Source organism: Salvelinus fontinalis, chromosome 19 (assembly GCF_029448725.1).
Source record: "Salvelinus fontinalis isolate EN_2023a chromosome 19, ASM2944872v1, whole genome shotgun sequence".
NCBI lineage: Eukaryota > Metazoa > Chordata > Actinopteri > Salmoniformes > Salmonidae > Salvelinus > Salvelinus fontinalis.
Window position 1 is genome coordinate 918,352 of NC_074683.1, and position 18,226 is coordinate 936,577.

At 41.9% G+C, this 18,226-nt stretch overlaps 1 protein-coding gene across 7 annotated transcripts in view; it reads right to left on the minus strand.

Annotated features, from left to right (window-relative positions):
- Window positions 1-1,490, minus strand: part of LOC129816110 (POU domain, class 2, transcription factor 1-like) — a 28,571-nt gene extending 27,081 nt beyond the window's left edge. For 5 of the 7 annotated variants that reach the window (XM_055870262.1, XM_055870260.1, XM_055870259.1 and 2 more), the window contains exon 1: window positions 1,390-1,490. In XM_055870262.1, the coding sequence (XP_055726237.1) occupies window positions 1,390-1,435 (46 nt within the window). In that variant the 5' untranslated portion in view covers window positions 1,436-1,490. The remainder of the gene's footprint in view (window positions 1-1,389) is intronic. The other 2 variants (XM_055870261.1, XM_055870258.1) reach the window with 2 other exon arrangements.
- Between the last annotated feature and the right edge of the window lie 16,736 nt (window positions 1,491-18,226).

Genomic DNA, 18,226 nt, shown 5'->3' on the forward strand with positions numbered 1-18,226 from the left:
TTTTTAAATATCGGAAACGTCCCCAAATTAGGCATTCTACTGAAGTTTTTAATATATTCAGTCTGCGTAAACAAACGCCAACGATACCGACGCACACACAGAACTCAAGACAAGAGGGACTCGGTTGAGTGGGGCGAAACTTCAAAGCTCTCATCCAAACTCAGACAAGCGAATGGCGAGACAATGGCGGCAACTATTTTTTCCCTTTCGACCGTGAATGTTTTTAGTGGATTTATGGCGGCAGGAGCAGCATTTATATAACTGTCATTGCTATATTTTTGGGAATGTGGTCAAATTAAATATTCAAAATAAAATAAATTGAAACTCGTTTATTACTTAAAACACATCCAGGAGGTAGGCAGCACCAATACGTCCTAAACATAAACAATGCTAAACAATACTATTTAGGCTATACATTTCTTTAAGTGTTTAAGCTTTTATCTGCTAAAGAGAGCAGTACTATTGTTGATATCACGATTCTGGAAAATAAACTAGCTCACGGGCTAGGTGCTGAAAATGGGCAGATTGTAGTTGCCACCATGGATGAAAAAAAGATGGGTTCGCCTACTGTTAATCTAAAAACATGATCAATAGGCATATAAACTTAGTGGAGACAATAGGCATAGTCTATAACCGCCAAACTAAAGGTTTTGACATATTTTGCGGCGAACGCGAGATAATTTCGAATAGTTAATGGAATATGCTGAACCCCGCATTCTATATGACTACGTTATTATGGTCGGACAGGCCCACATGAATAACACAAAACAGGCTACAACGTCTGTATCGAGCACAAAGGCTGGGAAGATATAAAAACACGCTGCGGCCCTCCGACATCAAGCAAGTTAGCTTCTCGGCTTTCCATTATGTTACTGTAAATATGATTTTAATGTAATATGCACAGCCGCTGGCTGTTGTTGTAAAAATGAATATGCAAACCTCCTCCAAGAAGCAGATAGGTTAACGCCACAATAAGCATCAACACAAAGCCGATCTGACTAGTTTAAGCAGCCAAGCTAGCCACCTTATCAAGCTAGTACAGTATTTGAGCAATATCTGAATATGGCATGTATAAAAACCACAGACACGATTACTAATAAAATATGCTAAATCGCATTTGTAGACAGGGGTATGAATATGTAGCGGCGTACAGTGCTCTACTCACACAAAGAAGGGAGGCATGTTTTTTGCCTTTAATTTGTCATCGCACTGCAATAGCCCGTTTACCCCTCTGTCAAATATCCGCTAGCTGTGAATTAACTAAAATGACGCGTACAACAGCAACATTGGGATAACTAATTTTGTTGTCGCGTATCTTCTGTGCTACATGGGTTGAGAGAAAGAGTGTTTGAATATGAGTATGAATATGTAAAATTCTGTAATGATTACCTGGTCCTGAACTCTCATCTTGACTCGCTGCTCCTCCATCCGCCATTTTGAATATTTAACCCGAAATCCCATCCCTGGTAGGAGGAAAGAGAAAACTACACACCCTGCGCGACACATGTGCAAATGCACTGTATTTACTTGATAAATACAGTTGTAGAAAGTATACATAAATTATGTTTAAAAAAAATAATACTTGTATTATGTTTGCATGTGTTTATGTAACCCATGTTAGTAATATTCATATTATCCTAGAGAGAAAACTACACACCCTGCGCGACTCATGTGCAAGTGCACTGTATTTACTTGATAAATACAGTTGTAGAAAGTATGCATAAATTATGTTTAAAAAAATAATAATTGTATTATGTTTGCATGTGTTTATGTAACCCATGTTAGTAATATTCATATTATCCTACTAGGTTCAATTCAATTGGAACTAAATTAATCTTCAAATATCCTTAATGTTGTCGGCTGCAAATACGGTATAATATTTAAGGAATAATACATGGGGGGCTATTAGGTGTTCTATGGAGCGTAAGTGTTGGCAATGTTCTCTAGTTGCGCCATGATTATCTCAGTGTTCTGTCACTCGTGGGGACAGTACGTCACCGCTAAGTCTAAGGGTAGACCTCGAAAATTCAAGCCCCTTGGGTGCTACCATAGAGTTACATTAGAAGGTCATTGGCCACAGATAAAATAATGTCAAATCACATTATATTGGACTGATGATGTCAACATCATACTTTCAAAATCTTAGCTAGCAGTCATCATCATAAATCAAGTCGACAATCTACTGGCAAATCCTTTTTAATCCTTGTCATATGAAGATAAATAATGAAAGAAATTATAGCTAAAACGTATCGGTGCTCATCGGCCATTGGACATAAACATTACACAACAAGTTGGAATTCGAAAATTCAACAATGAGTAGTTTGGAAGGAATCAGTGACAGTGGCTAACTGCAAGCATCACAAAGCAACCACTATCCTGCTATTCAGTGGAGTGGCAGTGTGGTCCTAAATCTTGGATTAAGTGTCTCTTTTCCAAGTTTGAAATGATAAACATTCAATATGGGCCATGCTGTCAATGAAGCATGATTTGTGCTGCGCTCAAAACAACTGTTAACTCTGAACTTCAAAAACTTGACTTCAGTGAATTCAAGACAACTGGGAGTTCCGGGGAAAAAACGAGCTCCGACTGGGAAATACGTTTTGAACGGTCATCCAACTCGCAATTGTAAATCGGGAACTCGGGCCTCTTTCTAGAGCTACGACCTGAGGATCAGCACTATGGCCTTTTTATTGCCTTACCTCCCTAATCTTACTTCATTTGCACACACTGATATAGACTTTTCTATTGTGTTATTGACTGTACGTTTGTTTATTCCATGTGTAACTCTGTGTTGTTTGTGTCGCACTGCTTTGCTTTATCTTGGCCAGGTCGCAGTTGTAAATGAGAACTTGTTCTCAACTGGCTTACCTGGTTCAATAAGGTGAAATAAAAAATAAAATAAAAAATAAATGACTTCATCATGATTCGACCTTGATTTCTTTCCAGAGTTCCCAGTTGTCTTGAAAGCACCATAAATCCAGAGAATTCCAGACTTTGATAACAAAATTATCCCACGAAGGACTGCTGTGCCACTTTCCTGTTCAAGTGAGCACAGCACAACAAGGTGAGTCCAAAAATGTCTTGTATGCTGCTGCATCAATTATGTAATATGCCAGGGAGAAATGTATACTGTAGCTTAGAAAGTAATACTATGAATATGTTGTGTAGTAAACTGTTAGTAGCCCATGTGCCTCACCCTAATAATTTGCTCTATTTCCGCCTCTTAATTTAGCCTACTGTTCTGACTTGGTGGTGCACATGTAGCATATAACCTGTTTTAGAGAAATGTAATAATCTCATTTTGTAAGAGCCTTCGTTGTCTGCTTATATGCCCTCTTTATTTATCCTACGGTTATGACTTGGTGTACAGGGAGAACACTGTAAGAACGGCCTGTGTTCTGAATTCTGTCGCTGTACATTTTAAAGTGCTAAACAAATAGTTATATTGACTACGTCTGTCCTAGATTGCTATTATGAAACTTGAATTCAACAATGCCAATAATGTTTTCAATTAGACTTTTGCATTAAAAAGCAGCTTAAACAAAACATGTAAGAATTAACTATAGCCATTGAATTCTACCGTGCCTATATACAGTGTTTTATAGGGAATTACAAAATGTGTGTGTCAAGCCCTGAATTCTGATTGGCTGACAGTGGTGGTATATCAGACCATATACCGAAGGTATGCTATTCTTTTTTACTGCTCTATTTACGTTGGTAACCAGTTTATAATAGCAATAAGTCACCTCTGGGGTATGTGGTATATGGCCAACATACCACACCTAAGGGCTGTATCCAGGCACTCCGCGTTGCGTCGTGCTTAAGAACAGCCCTTAGCCTTGGTATATTGGCAATATACCACACCCCCTCAGGCCTTATTGCTTCATTATACAACAGGTGGGTCTAATCCTGGATGCTGATTGGTTAAAACCGCATTCCAGCAGGTGTGTCTATTCCTCAAGTTACCACCAGCTAAATCTATGATTTACTCTGTTCCGTCCGACTGCGCAATCCTACTGTCTCATCAACTCAAAACTAAACTTTAGTCTAAAGGAAATGTGAGATAAGGTCTAGATGCTTTTTATAGTGGAGATCAAGTTTATAAATTGCCTGGCTGGGCTGATGAGACAGTGGATTGCACAGTCAGATGGAACAGAGTAAATAGGCATTTTAACGTAATAGATTTAGCCAGTGGTAACTTGTGAAATAGACACTGGCTGGAACACGGTTTTAACCAATCAGCAGTCAGGAATTAGACTCCATTGTATTAGGTGAAAAAATACCTCGGCTGTCAGCCAATCATCATTCAGGGCTCGAACCACACAGTTTATAATATGCAATATTATAACATATTTGCAGCCGACAACATTAAGCATATTTGATGATGCATTTAGTTCAATTTACTTTAGCCTAGTAGGCTAATATGAATATTACTAACATTTTCATATTAGCAAGCTAGGACTGATGGTTTGGTTAGCTAAACTAGCACGTCTGTTTTTTTGGTTACCACAGCAACTACTGTAGCTATCGAGTAAACTTGCTAGTTACTTCAGGGGATGTTGAACACATTTCTACCGGCAACACATTTCTAGTGAAAAATATACAAATTATAGCCATGGCAAATGTGTTAAATTCTGTGTTAATTTATAGCCAATTCCACTCCACAAGCACGTTGTGGAACACACCTTCCACGTCATTCTTTATTTTCCATAGAAAGCATAGCCACTCATTGATTACACCTTACTTGAATAGTATTATCCATAATGCTTTGTTTGTGTCTGTAAGTGTATGTGAATTTGCATAGTCCTGTTCTAACCTGTGCTTTTATGCCCGCGTAGTACATAGGCCTGCAGGCTGAAGTAGCATACTGTAATAGCCTAGCCTATATGTGTGTTCAGATAGTTTTTTTTATATCAATAGAATAACAGCAAGCGTGGTATCCTGAGGTTTTCCTATAAACTCCATCTCCCTTTGAACTTTATTTTGATCTTCAGGCAATCAAGTTGAAACATCTAAGGATCCTATTGACATATCTCTGTAATGACGAATTGAAGTTGAGTGAGATAGTAATTTCTCACCTTAACTGTAGGTATATGTTATAAGTAGGCTATTAGGGCCATGCTCTTTGGAGCAGAAATGGAGTCACAAGTGCTTTTATCGTTATTTCTAGAATTATCCACTAGTGTTTCTGTCACGCCTGCTCCCGCTCCCCCTCCCTAGCGCTCGAGGGCGCCAGGATGCCCATCATTACGCACACCTGTCACCTTCGTTACGCGCATCAGCACTTCATTGGACTCACCTGTACTCCTTCACGTTTTGATTGCCTTCCTTATATCTGTCTGTTCCTCTGTTTCATCCCCGTGTCAGCATTAATGTCATTATGTTTTTCATGTCCAGACACTGTCCTGTCTTGTTTCATGACAGTTTATTAATTAAATGTTCACTCCCTGTACTTGCTTTTTGTCTCCAAGCATCTGTCCTCACAATTTCTGCAGGTAGAAATCCTTAAAAATGTTCTATAATTGACACAAGCTGCATCCAACAAAACAATATTTTATTTTACTTCGTAAAAACAACAGGTGTAGTCCCACAGTGAAATGCTCACTTACGGCCCCTTCCCAACAATGCAAGAAAACAATATTGAACAAATTATAACACATCTAAGTAAAAAGTACCTTATTTTCTTCAGGAATGTAGTGAAGTAAAAGTAAAAGTTGTTAAAAATATAAATTGTAAAGTACAGATACCCCCAAAATTACAATAGTAAAAACTATTGAAAGCACTACTTAAGTACTTTACACCACTGCATACACGGGGTAGCAGTACCAAGTCGATGTGCAGCGGTATAAGGTAATTGAGGTAGATACTGTATGTACAATACATACAATTTAGGTAGGGTTAGGCAACAAGATAGATAATAAACAGTAGCAGCAGCATATATGATGAGTCAAAAGAGTTAGTGCAAAGAGGGTCAACGCAGATGGTCCGGGTAGCTATTTGGTTAACTATTTAGTAGTCTTATGGCTTGGGGGTAGAAGCCGTTCAGGGTCCTGTCAGTTCCAAACTTGGTGCATCGTTACCGCTTGTTGTGCGGTAGCAGAGAAACAGTCAGTGACTTGGGTGGCTGGAGTCTTTGACAATATTTAGGGCCTTCCTCTGACACTGCCTGGTATAAGGTCCTGGATGGCAGGGAGTTCGGCCCCAGTGATGTATTGGGTCATACGCACTACCCTCTGAGCGCCTTGCAGTTAGATGCCAATCAGTTGCCATACCAGGCGGTGATGCAGCCAGTCAAGATGCTCTCAGTGGCGCAGCTGTAGAACTTTTTGTGGATTTGAGGGCCCATGCCAAATCTTTTCAGCCTCCTGAGGGGGAAGAGGCATTGTCATGCTTTCTTCACGACTGTGTTGGTGTGTGGTCCATGTTAATTCCTTACTGAAGTGGACACCGAGGAACTTGAAGCTCTCGACCTGCTCCACTACATCCCTGTCGATGTGGATGGCGTGCTTGGCCCTCCGTTTCCTGTAGTCCATGATCAGCTCCTTTCTCTTGCTGGTTGTGCGTGTGTGTTTGACAGAGGGATTGCCTGAGCCAGGGGAGGCGTAGCTCTGCGAATCTTACAGTTTTTCTCAGTCGCTTTGGTGCATTTTTCACATCATCCCTAACATATGCAAAATAATAAGTGCATTCCTCAGAACAATTTGTACAAACTGCAATATACAATAGATATGTTTCTAAAGCTAGTCAGTCACTAAAAGTCCTTAGTACATCTCTCAAAAGTAAATATTCATGCCAATGATCATGTCAGTGTCATCAGAATGATAAGTCATTGAGTCATTGTTCACGAACAAGGTCGTCAAAATGTTGAGGCATGTTGTCAATGTAACTGTGTACTTTGACAGTGTTACCTGATGTAAACTTAGGCTACAGTTTGGATGACAGTTACTGTATTGAAAATGCACAAGGCTGCACTTCTATGGCATATATCAATTTCAACAGTACTATTTACATATTACTGTATGTGGGTTATTGATCGAAAGAGACTGGACAACCCAAGGGGCACAAAGGGAAAAAAACTAAATTAGAAAGAAACACAGGAAACCACCCCTAAGGCACAACTTTGCCCGCAGCACTGTTATGCTGTCTCTACACATCCAGACGTTCCTGTCTGTCGGCCCACATATTCTCATCCACATCACACCGGATATTTTCCCTTCCAATGCAACGTGGAAAGAATCTTTTGGAATGCCTTATCCATCCTCTGCAGGCATCTACTGTGATGTCCTCACATGCTGCATCCATTGCAGCCAGCAGGGTCATCTGTGTGTGTGGCTGACGATCGTACACCTTTCACCTCCATGCTGAAAATAACTCCTCAATTGGGTTAAGGAATGGTGAATAAGGTGGGAGGAATTCTATGAGCATCCTCGGGTGGGTCACAAACTATTGTCTTATGATGTTTGATCGATGGAAACTCACATTATCACAAATGACCACATACTTTGGCAAATCCTCTCTAAACAGACCCCTCTCATCATCAGGGATGAGAGCCCTGTAGAGAGTCTCTAAAAAGTTGAGTAGATGCTGGGTGTTGTATGGCCCTATAAGGGGGATATGGGTTAGGACACCATGCTCCGAAATAGCAGCACACATGCTGATATTTCCTCCCCGTTGGCCTGGCAAATCCACAGTAGCTCTGTGACAGATGATATTCCGACCCCGCCTTCTGCATTTGGTCAGGTTGAAGCCAGCCTCATCCACGTATACAAAGTTGTGAGAGGGTTCACTTGATTCCAACTCCATTATACGCTATATCCCAGAACACACAGTTTAATTTGTTTTGGTAAGGAAGAGTGACATAAAATGTACATATATTGCATGTTCCTTCCACAGCAATGGAAATGTGTGCAGTTTCTGCTTACTGTACTATGTATCACTATAAAATGTTGCTGTAAAGTAGTTACATAGATATATGTTTTACCTGTACATACCATAGCTCCTTAACTCTGTCCTCATTCCTTTGGAATGGTACACGGTACAGCTGTTTCATACTCATCTGGTTTCTATGCAGCACCCTGTCGATGGTTGAGATGCTAACCGTATGGATGTTTTCAAAGGCATCGTTGTCTTCTATAATGGTCCTTTGTATTTCCCTGAGTATCATGGCATTGTTTGCTCGGACCAAGGTGCAAATAGCCTCCTCCTGTTAAGGTGTGAAAAGGCGTCCTCTGCCACCGGTTTGAGGTAATCTTGCAGTCCTATGTGGGGAAAAATGCATCGCACACTTTCACGTAGACAAAAACTATGCGAACACACATTTTACTGTAAAACATACAGGTGGGTGCATGTAAGGTGCAGTATGTATCTGTATAGAGTATATTTCTGTATGCTATGAAATACAAGTGGACTACTGTAATATGAAGCATTGTAGGAAGTATACAGTATACTGCTTATATACAGTAACAGTGCACTGTACATTTGGTGGACATACCTGTTCTCTCTTCGAAACGTTTGAACTATTGAGGACACGGTTGATCTCCCAATATTCGGCTGCACCCTTCGACCAGCCTCAGCCAGTGTAAGGCCATGATTGACAACATGGTCTACAATAGTGGCCCTTATGTCATCAGATATGCACCTATGTCCTCTTCTGCCTCTTCCTCTGTTTTGCCTTCCACCACGCATCCTTGCTCCTCTTCTTCCTCCTCCTCTTGGCTGTTGACCCTGTTCGTTTCCTGGTCCATCTATTATTGGAAAATTGCAACTCTGTGTTGTGGTCTGTCTATATATGCTTGCCAATTGATTCTTCATGAGATGCACCTTTGAGCAATTTAGACAACTGGTTGATTGTTGGTTGAACTAACACTTTACATTCCTTCATGAGTGAAGGTCAATTTCACCTGCACGATTCATCAATTCACGTTTTTGTACAAAAGGTCTAATAGAAATGTGTAAAACTATGCTTGACAGTTTATGACAAATAGTTCAACAATTTTGCATGTAATGGCTTATGCAAGGAACTAATGCCTAGATGTTTTGAGGGGTAAGACTATTCAACAGAGAACCATCTACTATATTTTGATCAACATGACATGAGCAATTGATAATGTGGAAAAAAGCTGACACTTGGACATTATCAATTGCAATTTGTTCAAAGGAATAAGAAAGTGCTTTAATGATGTGCACAAGTGACTAGATGATTTGGAATTTGTACAAGTAGTATCAAGAATTGCACTTTTGATCTAAGAAATGCACCAAAGCGACTGAGAAAAACTGTAAATAACCCAAAACCTATTATTTGGCAAGAAATACTATTTGTAGATTTTATTTTTTTATTTCACCTTTATTTAACCAGGTAGGCTAGTTGAGAACAAGTTCTCATTTGCAACTGCGACCTGGCCAAGATAAAGCATAGCAATTCAACACATACAACAACACAGAGTTACACATGGAATAAACAAAACATACAGTCAATAATACAGTAGAAAAATAAGTCTGTATACAATGTGAGCAAATGAGGTGAGATAAGGGCAAAAAAGGCCATGGTGGTGAGGTAAATACAATATAGCAAGTATAACACTGGAATGGTAGATTTGCAGTGGAAGAATGTGCAAAGTAGAAATAGAAATAATGGGGTGCAAAGGAGCTAAATAAATAAATACAGTAGGGGAAGAGGTAGTTGTTTGGGCTAAATTATAGATGGTCTATGTACAGGTGCAGTAATCTGTGAGCTGCTCTGACAGCTGGTGCTTAAAGCTAGTGAGGGAGGTAAGTGTTTCCATCTTCAGCGATTTTTGCAGTTCGTTCCAGTCATTGGCACAGAGAACTGTAAGGAAAGACGACCAAAGGAGGAATTGGCTTTGGGGGTGACCAGTGAAATATACCGGCTGGAGCACGTGCTACGAGTGGGTGCTGCTATGGTGACCAGTGAGCTGAGAAGGCGGGGCTTTACCTAGCAGAGACTTGTAGATAACCTGTAGCCAGTAGATCAGTGATTATACTCCTCACTTTGCTCAAACTAGCAATTAAAGGAAAAAGTCAATGAAACCAACCATGGAAGTATATTGTAGAAAATTAGCGGGGGAGCCCCGACTGGGACTCGAACTCGGGACGGTGATGGTCAAGCCAACACCTAATATAATATAAAATGCATTCGGAAAGTATTCAGACCTCTTGACTTTTTTCACAATTTGTTATGTTACAGACTAAAATGTATTAAATATAAACATTTCCTCATCAATCTACACACAATACCCCATAATGACAAAGCGAAAACAGTTTTTTCAAAAATTTTGCAAATGTATAATCTTTTAAAACAGAAATACTTTATTTACGTAAGTATTCAGACTCTTTGCTATGAGACTCTAAATTGAGCTGAGGTGCATCCCATTTCCATTGATCATCCTTGCGATGATTCTACAACTTGATTGGAGTCCCCTCTGGTAAATTCAATTGATTAGACATGATTTGGAAAGGCCAACACTTGTCTATATAAAGGTCCCACAGTTGACAGTGCATGTCAAAGCAAAAAACCAAGCCATGAGGTTGAAGGAATTGTCCGTAGAGCTCCAAGACAGGATTGTGTCGAGGCACAGATCTGGGGAAGGGTACCAAAACATTTCTGCAGCATTGAAGGTCCCCAAGAACACAGTGGCCTCCATCATTCTTAAATGGAAGAAGTTTGGAACCACCAAGACTCTTAATAGAGATGACCGCCCGGCCAAACTGAGCAGGGAGAAGGGCCTTGGTCAGGGAGGTGACAAAGAGCCCGATGGTCACTCTGACAGAGCTCCAGAGTTCCTCTGCGGAGATGGGAGAAACTTCAAGAAGGACAACCATCTCTGCAGCACTCCACCAACCAGGCCTTTATGGTAGAGTGGCCAGATGGAAGCCACTCCTCAGTAAAATGCATGACAGCCCGCTTGACAGGTTGCCAAAAGGCCCCTAAAGGACTCTCAGACCATGAGAAACAAAATGAATCTCTTTAGCCTGAATGCCGAGCGTCACGTCTGGAGGAAACCTGGCACCAGCCCTACGGTGAAGCATTGTGGTGGCAGCATCATGCTGTGGGGATGTTTTTCAGCGGCAGGGACTGGAAGACTAGTCAGGATCGAGGGAAAGATGAACGGAGTAAAGTAAAGAGCGATCTTTGATGAAAACCTGCTCCAGAGCGCTCAGGACCTCAGACTGGGGCAAAGGTTCACCTTCCAACAGGGTAAGAACCCTAAGCACACAGCCAAGACAACGCAGGAGTGGCTTTGAGTGGCCCAGCCAGAGCCCCTACTTGAACCCGATCGAACATCTATGGAGAGACCTGAAAATAGCTGAGCAGCGATGCTCCCCATCCAACCTGACAGAGCTTGAGAGGATCTGCAGAGAAGAATGGGAGAAACTTCCCAAATACAGGACTGCCAAGCTTGTAGCATTTGCAAACATTTCTAAAATACTGTTTTTGCTTTGTCATTATGGGGTATTGTGTGTAGATTGGTGAGGGAAACCAATTTAATCGATTTTAGAATAAGGCTGTAATGTAACAAAATGTGGGAAAAGTCAAGGGGCCTGAATTAGAGGTCGACCGATTATGATTCTACAATGCTGATACCGATACCGATTATTGGAGGACCACAAAAATCCGATGCCGATTAATCGGCCGATTTTTAAAATGTATTTGTAATAATGACAATTACAACAATACTGAATGAACACTTATTTTAACTTAATATAATATATCAATAAAAATGAATTTAGCCTCAAATAAATAATCAAACATGTTCAGTTTGGTTTAAATAATTCAAAAACAAAGTGTTGGAGAAGAAAGAAAAAGTGCAATATTTGCCATGTAAAAAGCTAACGTTTAAGTTCCTTGCTCAGAACATGAGAACATATGAAAGCTGTGGTGGTTCCTTTTAACATGAGACTTCAATATTCCAAGGTAAGAGGTTTTAGGTTGTAGTTAATATAGTATTTATAGGACTATTTCTCTCTATACCATTTGTATTCCATATACCTTTGACTATTGGACGTTCTTACAGGCACTTTAGTATTGCCAGTGTAACAGTATAGCTTCCGTACCTCTCCTCGCTCCTACCTGGGCTCGAACGAGGAACACATCGACAACAGCCACCCTCGAAGCAGCGTTACCCATGCCAGAGCCGCCAGCCAGCCAGGAGCTGCCAGAGCTGCCTGTTAAGCCGGCGATGCCGGAATTGCCTTTCACTCCAGCGCTGCCGGAGTCTCCCGCCTGTCCGGCGCTGCCGGAGTTGTCCTTTACTCCAGTGCTGCCGGAATCTCCCGTCCATTCGGGACCCATGGCTAGGGTCCCCAGTCAGAGGTCGGCGGCAAGGAGCGCCGCTCGTAAGAGGCCACGGGGGCGGTTGAGGCGGACTAAAATTATGGTTAAGTGGGGTCCACGTCCCGCGCCAGAGCCGCCACCGAAAAGATCGACGCCCACCCAGACCCTCCCCTATAGGTCCAGGTTTTGCGGCCAGAGTCCGCACCTTTGGGGGGGGGGGGGGGGGGGGGTACTGTCACGTTCTGACCTTTATTTTCCTTTGTTTTTGTCTTTAGTTAGTATGGTTGGGGTGGGCAGTCTATGTTATGTGTTTCTATGTTGAGGTTTGTCATTTGGCCTGATATGGTTCTCAATCAGAGGCAGGTGTTTTGCATTGTCTCTGATTGGGAACCATATTAAGGTAGCCTGTTTTCACTGTTGGTTTGTGGGTGATTGTTCCTGTTTGTGCGTTCATGTGTTCTATGTTCAGTAGTTCACTAATTCAGGACTGTAGCTACGTTGGTTTTCGTCTGTTTATCGTTTTTGTTCGTATTGAAAAATTATTCCAATAAATATGGAAACGTACCATGCTGCGCTTTGGTCCTCCTCTCTTTCCACCGATGAAAGACGTTACACTGACAAGGTAAAAATCTGTCGTTCTGCCCCTGAACAAGGCAGTTAACCCACCGTTCCTAGGCCGTCATTGAAAATAAGAACATGTTCTTAACTGACTTGCCTAGTTAAATAAAGGTGTAAAAATAAAAAAATATCGGCCGTCCAAAAATACCGATTTCCGATTGTTATGAAAACTTGAAATCATCCCTAATTAATCGTCCATTCCGATTAATCGGTCGACCTCTAGTCTGAATACTTTCTGAATGCACTGTATGCCATTTATCAGACATTTTATATCCAAAGAGACTTACATTTTAAGTACGGGTGTTCCTGGGAATCAAAACCACTATCCTGGCGTTGCAAGAGCCATGCACTACCAACTGAGCTACAGATTACCACCTTAACCATTACGCCTAGAGGTCTGACCATCGCTATGGTATGTCATCCCGGTAACCTACCCCAACTTTGAGAGTGGCCGTGTCATGGAACTCCACTGCTTCTAGAGCTCTGAGAGACAGGGAGACAAAGAAACGCACAACAACAAAAAGATAGAATGAGGTTGGCCTGTTCTTGTTTCTATCACCCACACCATTCCAACACACTCCTCACCCAATTGTCCACCACAACATTCTGACCCAGAGTGGAGAGCAGAACAGCTATTTACCCTTGAACATTCTCCTGCTTAGCTTTGTTTCTCTTCTTCCAGCATTAGTAGATGAGAATTCTCCGGACCAGGACCCTCCAATGATAGCGATGGTTGCGGTAGACAAGTTCATCATGGAGGCTGAAGAGGGAATAGGTAGAGTGATAGAATGAGGAGAAGAAGAGATGGATAAGAAAATAAGTTTGATAGCAAGACTGAGTCTTGCTGATAAATGGGACTTGGTGCCTGAGTTGCAGAGGCCTTGATTCAGTCATCACTATACCAATCCTAACCTAAAACTGCATCCAACCCCCCTCTCCCCTTACACCTCCAAACAAATAGCAAGTGCAATACTCAATACTCACAGAAGCAATTTAACTTATCTGGCACTTCCTTTTTCTCCGTTCTGCTTTGGATGCTTATGGAGTCCCTTGGGTGTAAGAATGGTCTATCCATCATATCCACAAATTATTTATGCATAGTACTACACAGGGACTGGTCTCAAAATTACATTCTCTGCTACTTAAAATTACTCATAAACCAATCCCTTCCCACATATCATGGAAGAAAGACATTTCCGTATGTAGTACTGTAACTAATTGCTAATTGAACCAGAGGTTGGTCCACCATATCAATTTCATCAAGAAACCCCAACCACCAAATGATACATTACAATTTGGCCCATAGAACTTACTGCACAACATGCAAACTATTTCAAATGAAAGCTAGACAATCCCCAAATTGCTCACTGTGCCCTCAGGGGGCTCCTGGGGCCTTTTTTCATATGGTTGAGAGTGCCCAGGGGTTTTACGTTTCTGGAGTTGTGTTTCATCCTGTCTTTCTGTCATAATGGGTAGAAATGTACCATGTTAACATTTTGTTGTTAAATGATTACACTATTTTCTATCTGTCAAACTGCAAGGTATTTCGCTGGCTGGATTAACAGCAGCCAAAAAAATGATAGCCTCACATTAGCAGGCTCCTCATTCTTTAAGCAGACAGCAGTGACTGCTGTCATTCAATGACATTATAAACATGGAAATATCTGTAAGACACATACATGGGGCGAGTGAAAGAGACATACTTGATCTTTCATCAACAAATTGCTGATGACACAACAGTGTCACCGACAACGATGAGACAGCCTATAGGGAGGAAGTCAAAGACCTGACCGTGTGGTGCAAGGACAACAACCTCTCCCTCAACGTGATCAAGACAAAGAAGATGATTGTGGACTACAGGAAAAGGAGGACCGAGCACGCCCCCATTCTCATCGACGGGGCTGTAGTGGAGCAGAGCTTCAAGTTCCTTGGCGTCCACAGACAGTCATGAAGTGGGCACGACAAAACTTATTCCCCCTCAGGAGACTGAAAAGATTTGACATGGGTCCTCAGATCCTCAAAAGGTTTTACTGCTGCACCATCTAGAACATCCTGACGGGTTGCATCACTGCCTGGTTGCATCACTAATCATTTGTTATTCTTATCTCATACTTTTTTTACGGTATTTTCTTAAAATTGCATTGTTGGTTAAGGGCTTGTAAGTAAGCATTTCACTGTAAAGTCTACACCTGTTGTATTCAGGGCGTATGTGACAAATAACATTTGATTTGATTTGAATGACTGTAAAAAGACTGCTATTGTGAACCACTAATCTACATTTGGTTTGGGGAAGTCCTGTGGGTGGGGCGTGGGACGGGAACTGTTTTTCTTGCTCGGTCTTGTCACTTCTTTTTCTGTCCATGTCTACCTGTTTTGTGTACCTTATTAAAAATAATACAAACATTTGATCACAAAAAAAAGAGTATACTGAATACTCATGGGGCATGACAGTAAAGTTTGAGCTGGCAGAGTGGATCTGGTTGGTTGCCATGCAGATGTAGAAACCAGAAGTCTCCATAGAGAGACTGAAAAGAGAGAACTGCATGGAAACCTCTGAAAGAACAACAAGGAAATTAGGAAGTCAAAATTAATAGAGGATAGCTGCACGTCAGTAGAGACTGCTGAGGGGAGAACAACTCATAATAATGGCTGGAATGGAGCAAATGGAATGGTGTAAAACATGTTTGATTTCATTCACTTCATTCCAGCCATTATCATGAGCCATTCTCCTCTCAGCAGCCTCCACTGCTGCAAGTGCACACTGATAAACAAATGGATGTTTTACATAAAAAACTCTGCCATTATTCTATTGCTTGTTCAAGTAAATCTGAACACACACACACAGTACATACTCTCAGTGGTCCTTGGTGGGAATGCTCTGGGGGTGTTGTTGGTCCAGTACTCTACTTCACCCTGCACTGTCCTACAGGTACAGAGGGACCACTGGGGAGGGAAGGAAATGTCACATCATATTGTGTCATTTGATAAGTAGTCCAGTAGAGGGCAGTGGAGTCCTATTGAATACCCTATTAGAGCCATTTTGCCGAAGTAAACTTTGAGAACAGCTAAGCCAGCGTTTCCCAAATTCAAGCACTACACAGCTGATTCAAATAATCAAAGCTTGATGATTGTTTGATCATTTGAATCAGCTGTGTAGTCCTATGGCAAAAATCCAAACGTGCACCTTTTGGGGTTCCCAGGACCGAGTTTGGGAAACCCTGACCTAACCAGTGGCAGGTATTTTACTTCTCCCTTTACATGACAAGACACAGAATTGAAGTATCTATTCCATCTTTAAAAAGATTTAACCTTTTCATCCAGACTTCATCTATCATACTATTTCCCTACATTGCTACTGTTCTCACCCAGGACCACCAGTTGGATATGGCGGACAGCTTCCCCTTGTTGTCTCCAGGGATCTGGACCCTGCACTGCCACAGCTGGTTCTCATGTATGGTCACCTGGCGCAGGGTGCTCTGCCCTCCAGGGACGCCATGGTTCAACTTTGCTCAGCCCTCATAGGAGGGCTTGATGTCCAGTTGACCGTTGTTAAAGTACTACGAGGCAATAATGATCTGCACGAACCAGGGAGACAAAATAATACACATTCTGCCTATACACACTACAGTGCACGCACTCAGTGCACACAAAAAAACGTATTTCTCTAATTTCTCTATTTCTGTTTACATTCCTGTCCCATGGTGGCGGTGGGGTTATGGCATGGGCAGGCATAAGCTACGCACAACAAACACAATTGCATTTTATCAATGGAAATTTGAATGCACAGAGATACCGTGACGAGATCCTGAGGCCCATTTTCATGCCATTCATCCGCTGCCATCACCTCATGTTTCAACCTGATAATGCATGTCGCAAGGATCTGTACACAATTCCTGGAAGCTGAAAATGTCCCAGTTCTTCCATGGCTGGCATACTCACCAGCCATGTCACCATTGAGCATGTTTGGAATGCTCTGGATTGACGTGTATGACAGTGTGTTCTAGTTCCTGCCAATATCCAGCCACTTCGCACAGCCATGGAAAAGTAGTGGGACAACATTCCACAGGCGACAATAAACAGCCTGATCAACCTTATGCGAAGGATAGAGGATGAGAATGTGTCGCGCTGCATGAGGCAAATGGTGGTCACACCAGATACTGACTGGTTTTCTTTTTTTTAAAGGTATCTGTGACCAACACCTGTTTTCCCAGTCATGTGAAATCCAGAGATTAGGGCCTAGTGATTTTATCTCAATTGACTGATATCCTTATATTAACTGTAACTCAGTGACATCTTTGAAATTGTTGCATGTTGCGTTTATATTTTTGTTCAGGTTGTGGAATTGTCACCTGTAGGTCCCAAGCAGATGATAACGCTGAAAAGGAAATTAGTCATATTCTCTTCATCACAAATCACTTTCAAATGTGTTGCCTGGTTCTGTGTGGTTCGGTTGGTAGAGCATGGTGCTTGCAACGCCTGAGCTGTGGGATCGATTCCCATGGAGGACCAGTACAAAAATCTATGCACCGGAACCCTGGCCCTTTGGTGGTTTCAAACAGTTTTTTATCATGTCATATTTTGTGAGTTTAGTATATCCTTGTTAAGTGCGTATAATTCATTATTTATGCCAAAATGTAATATTTCAAAAATGAATAGGCCTATACAACGATATACATTTTGCAGACGCTCTTATCCAGGTCACCTTGATTGATTGTTTTTTATAAGAGAAGTTTAATGCTAGCTAGCAACTTACCTTGGCTCCTTGCAGCCACAAGGTTCTTTTGACGCTGTACTCGCGTAACAGGTGGTCAGCTTGCCACGCAGTTTCCTCGTGGATTGCAATGTAATTGACCATAATCAGTGTCCAAAAAGGCTGATTACCGATTGTTATGAAAACTTGAAATCGGCCCTAATTAATCGCCCATCAGATTGGATCCCCTACCACTGAGAGGTCAGAGGTTGCCACGATCATTTCCCTGCTGACCTAAGAGGCATTGGAGTGGGTCACAGCCGTCTGGGAGAGAAGAGATGAGTAGCTGGGTTCCTATGAGAGGTTGATGGCTCTGTTCAAGGCGGTCTTCGATCAGCCAACGGAGGGCAGTGAGGGAAGTGAGCACCTACTCTAACTCTTGCAGGGTGCCCAGACTGCTGCGGAGTGTGCCCTTCCGGACCGTGGCAGCCTCCAGCAGATGGAATGAGCCGACGCTCCGTGTAACAGTATAGCTTCCGTCCCTCTCCTCGCCCCTACCTGGGCTCGAACCAGGAACCCTCTGCACACATCTACAACTGCCTCCCACGAAGCATCGTTACCCATCG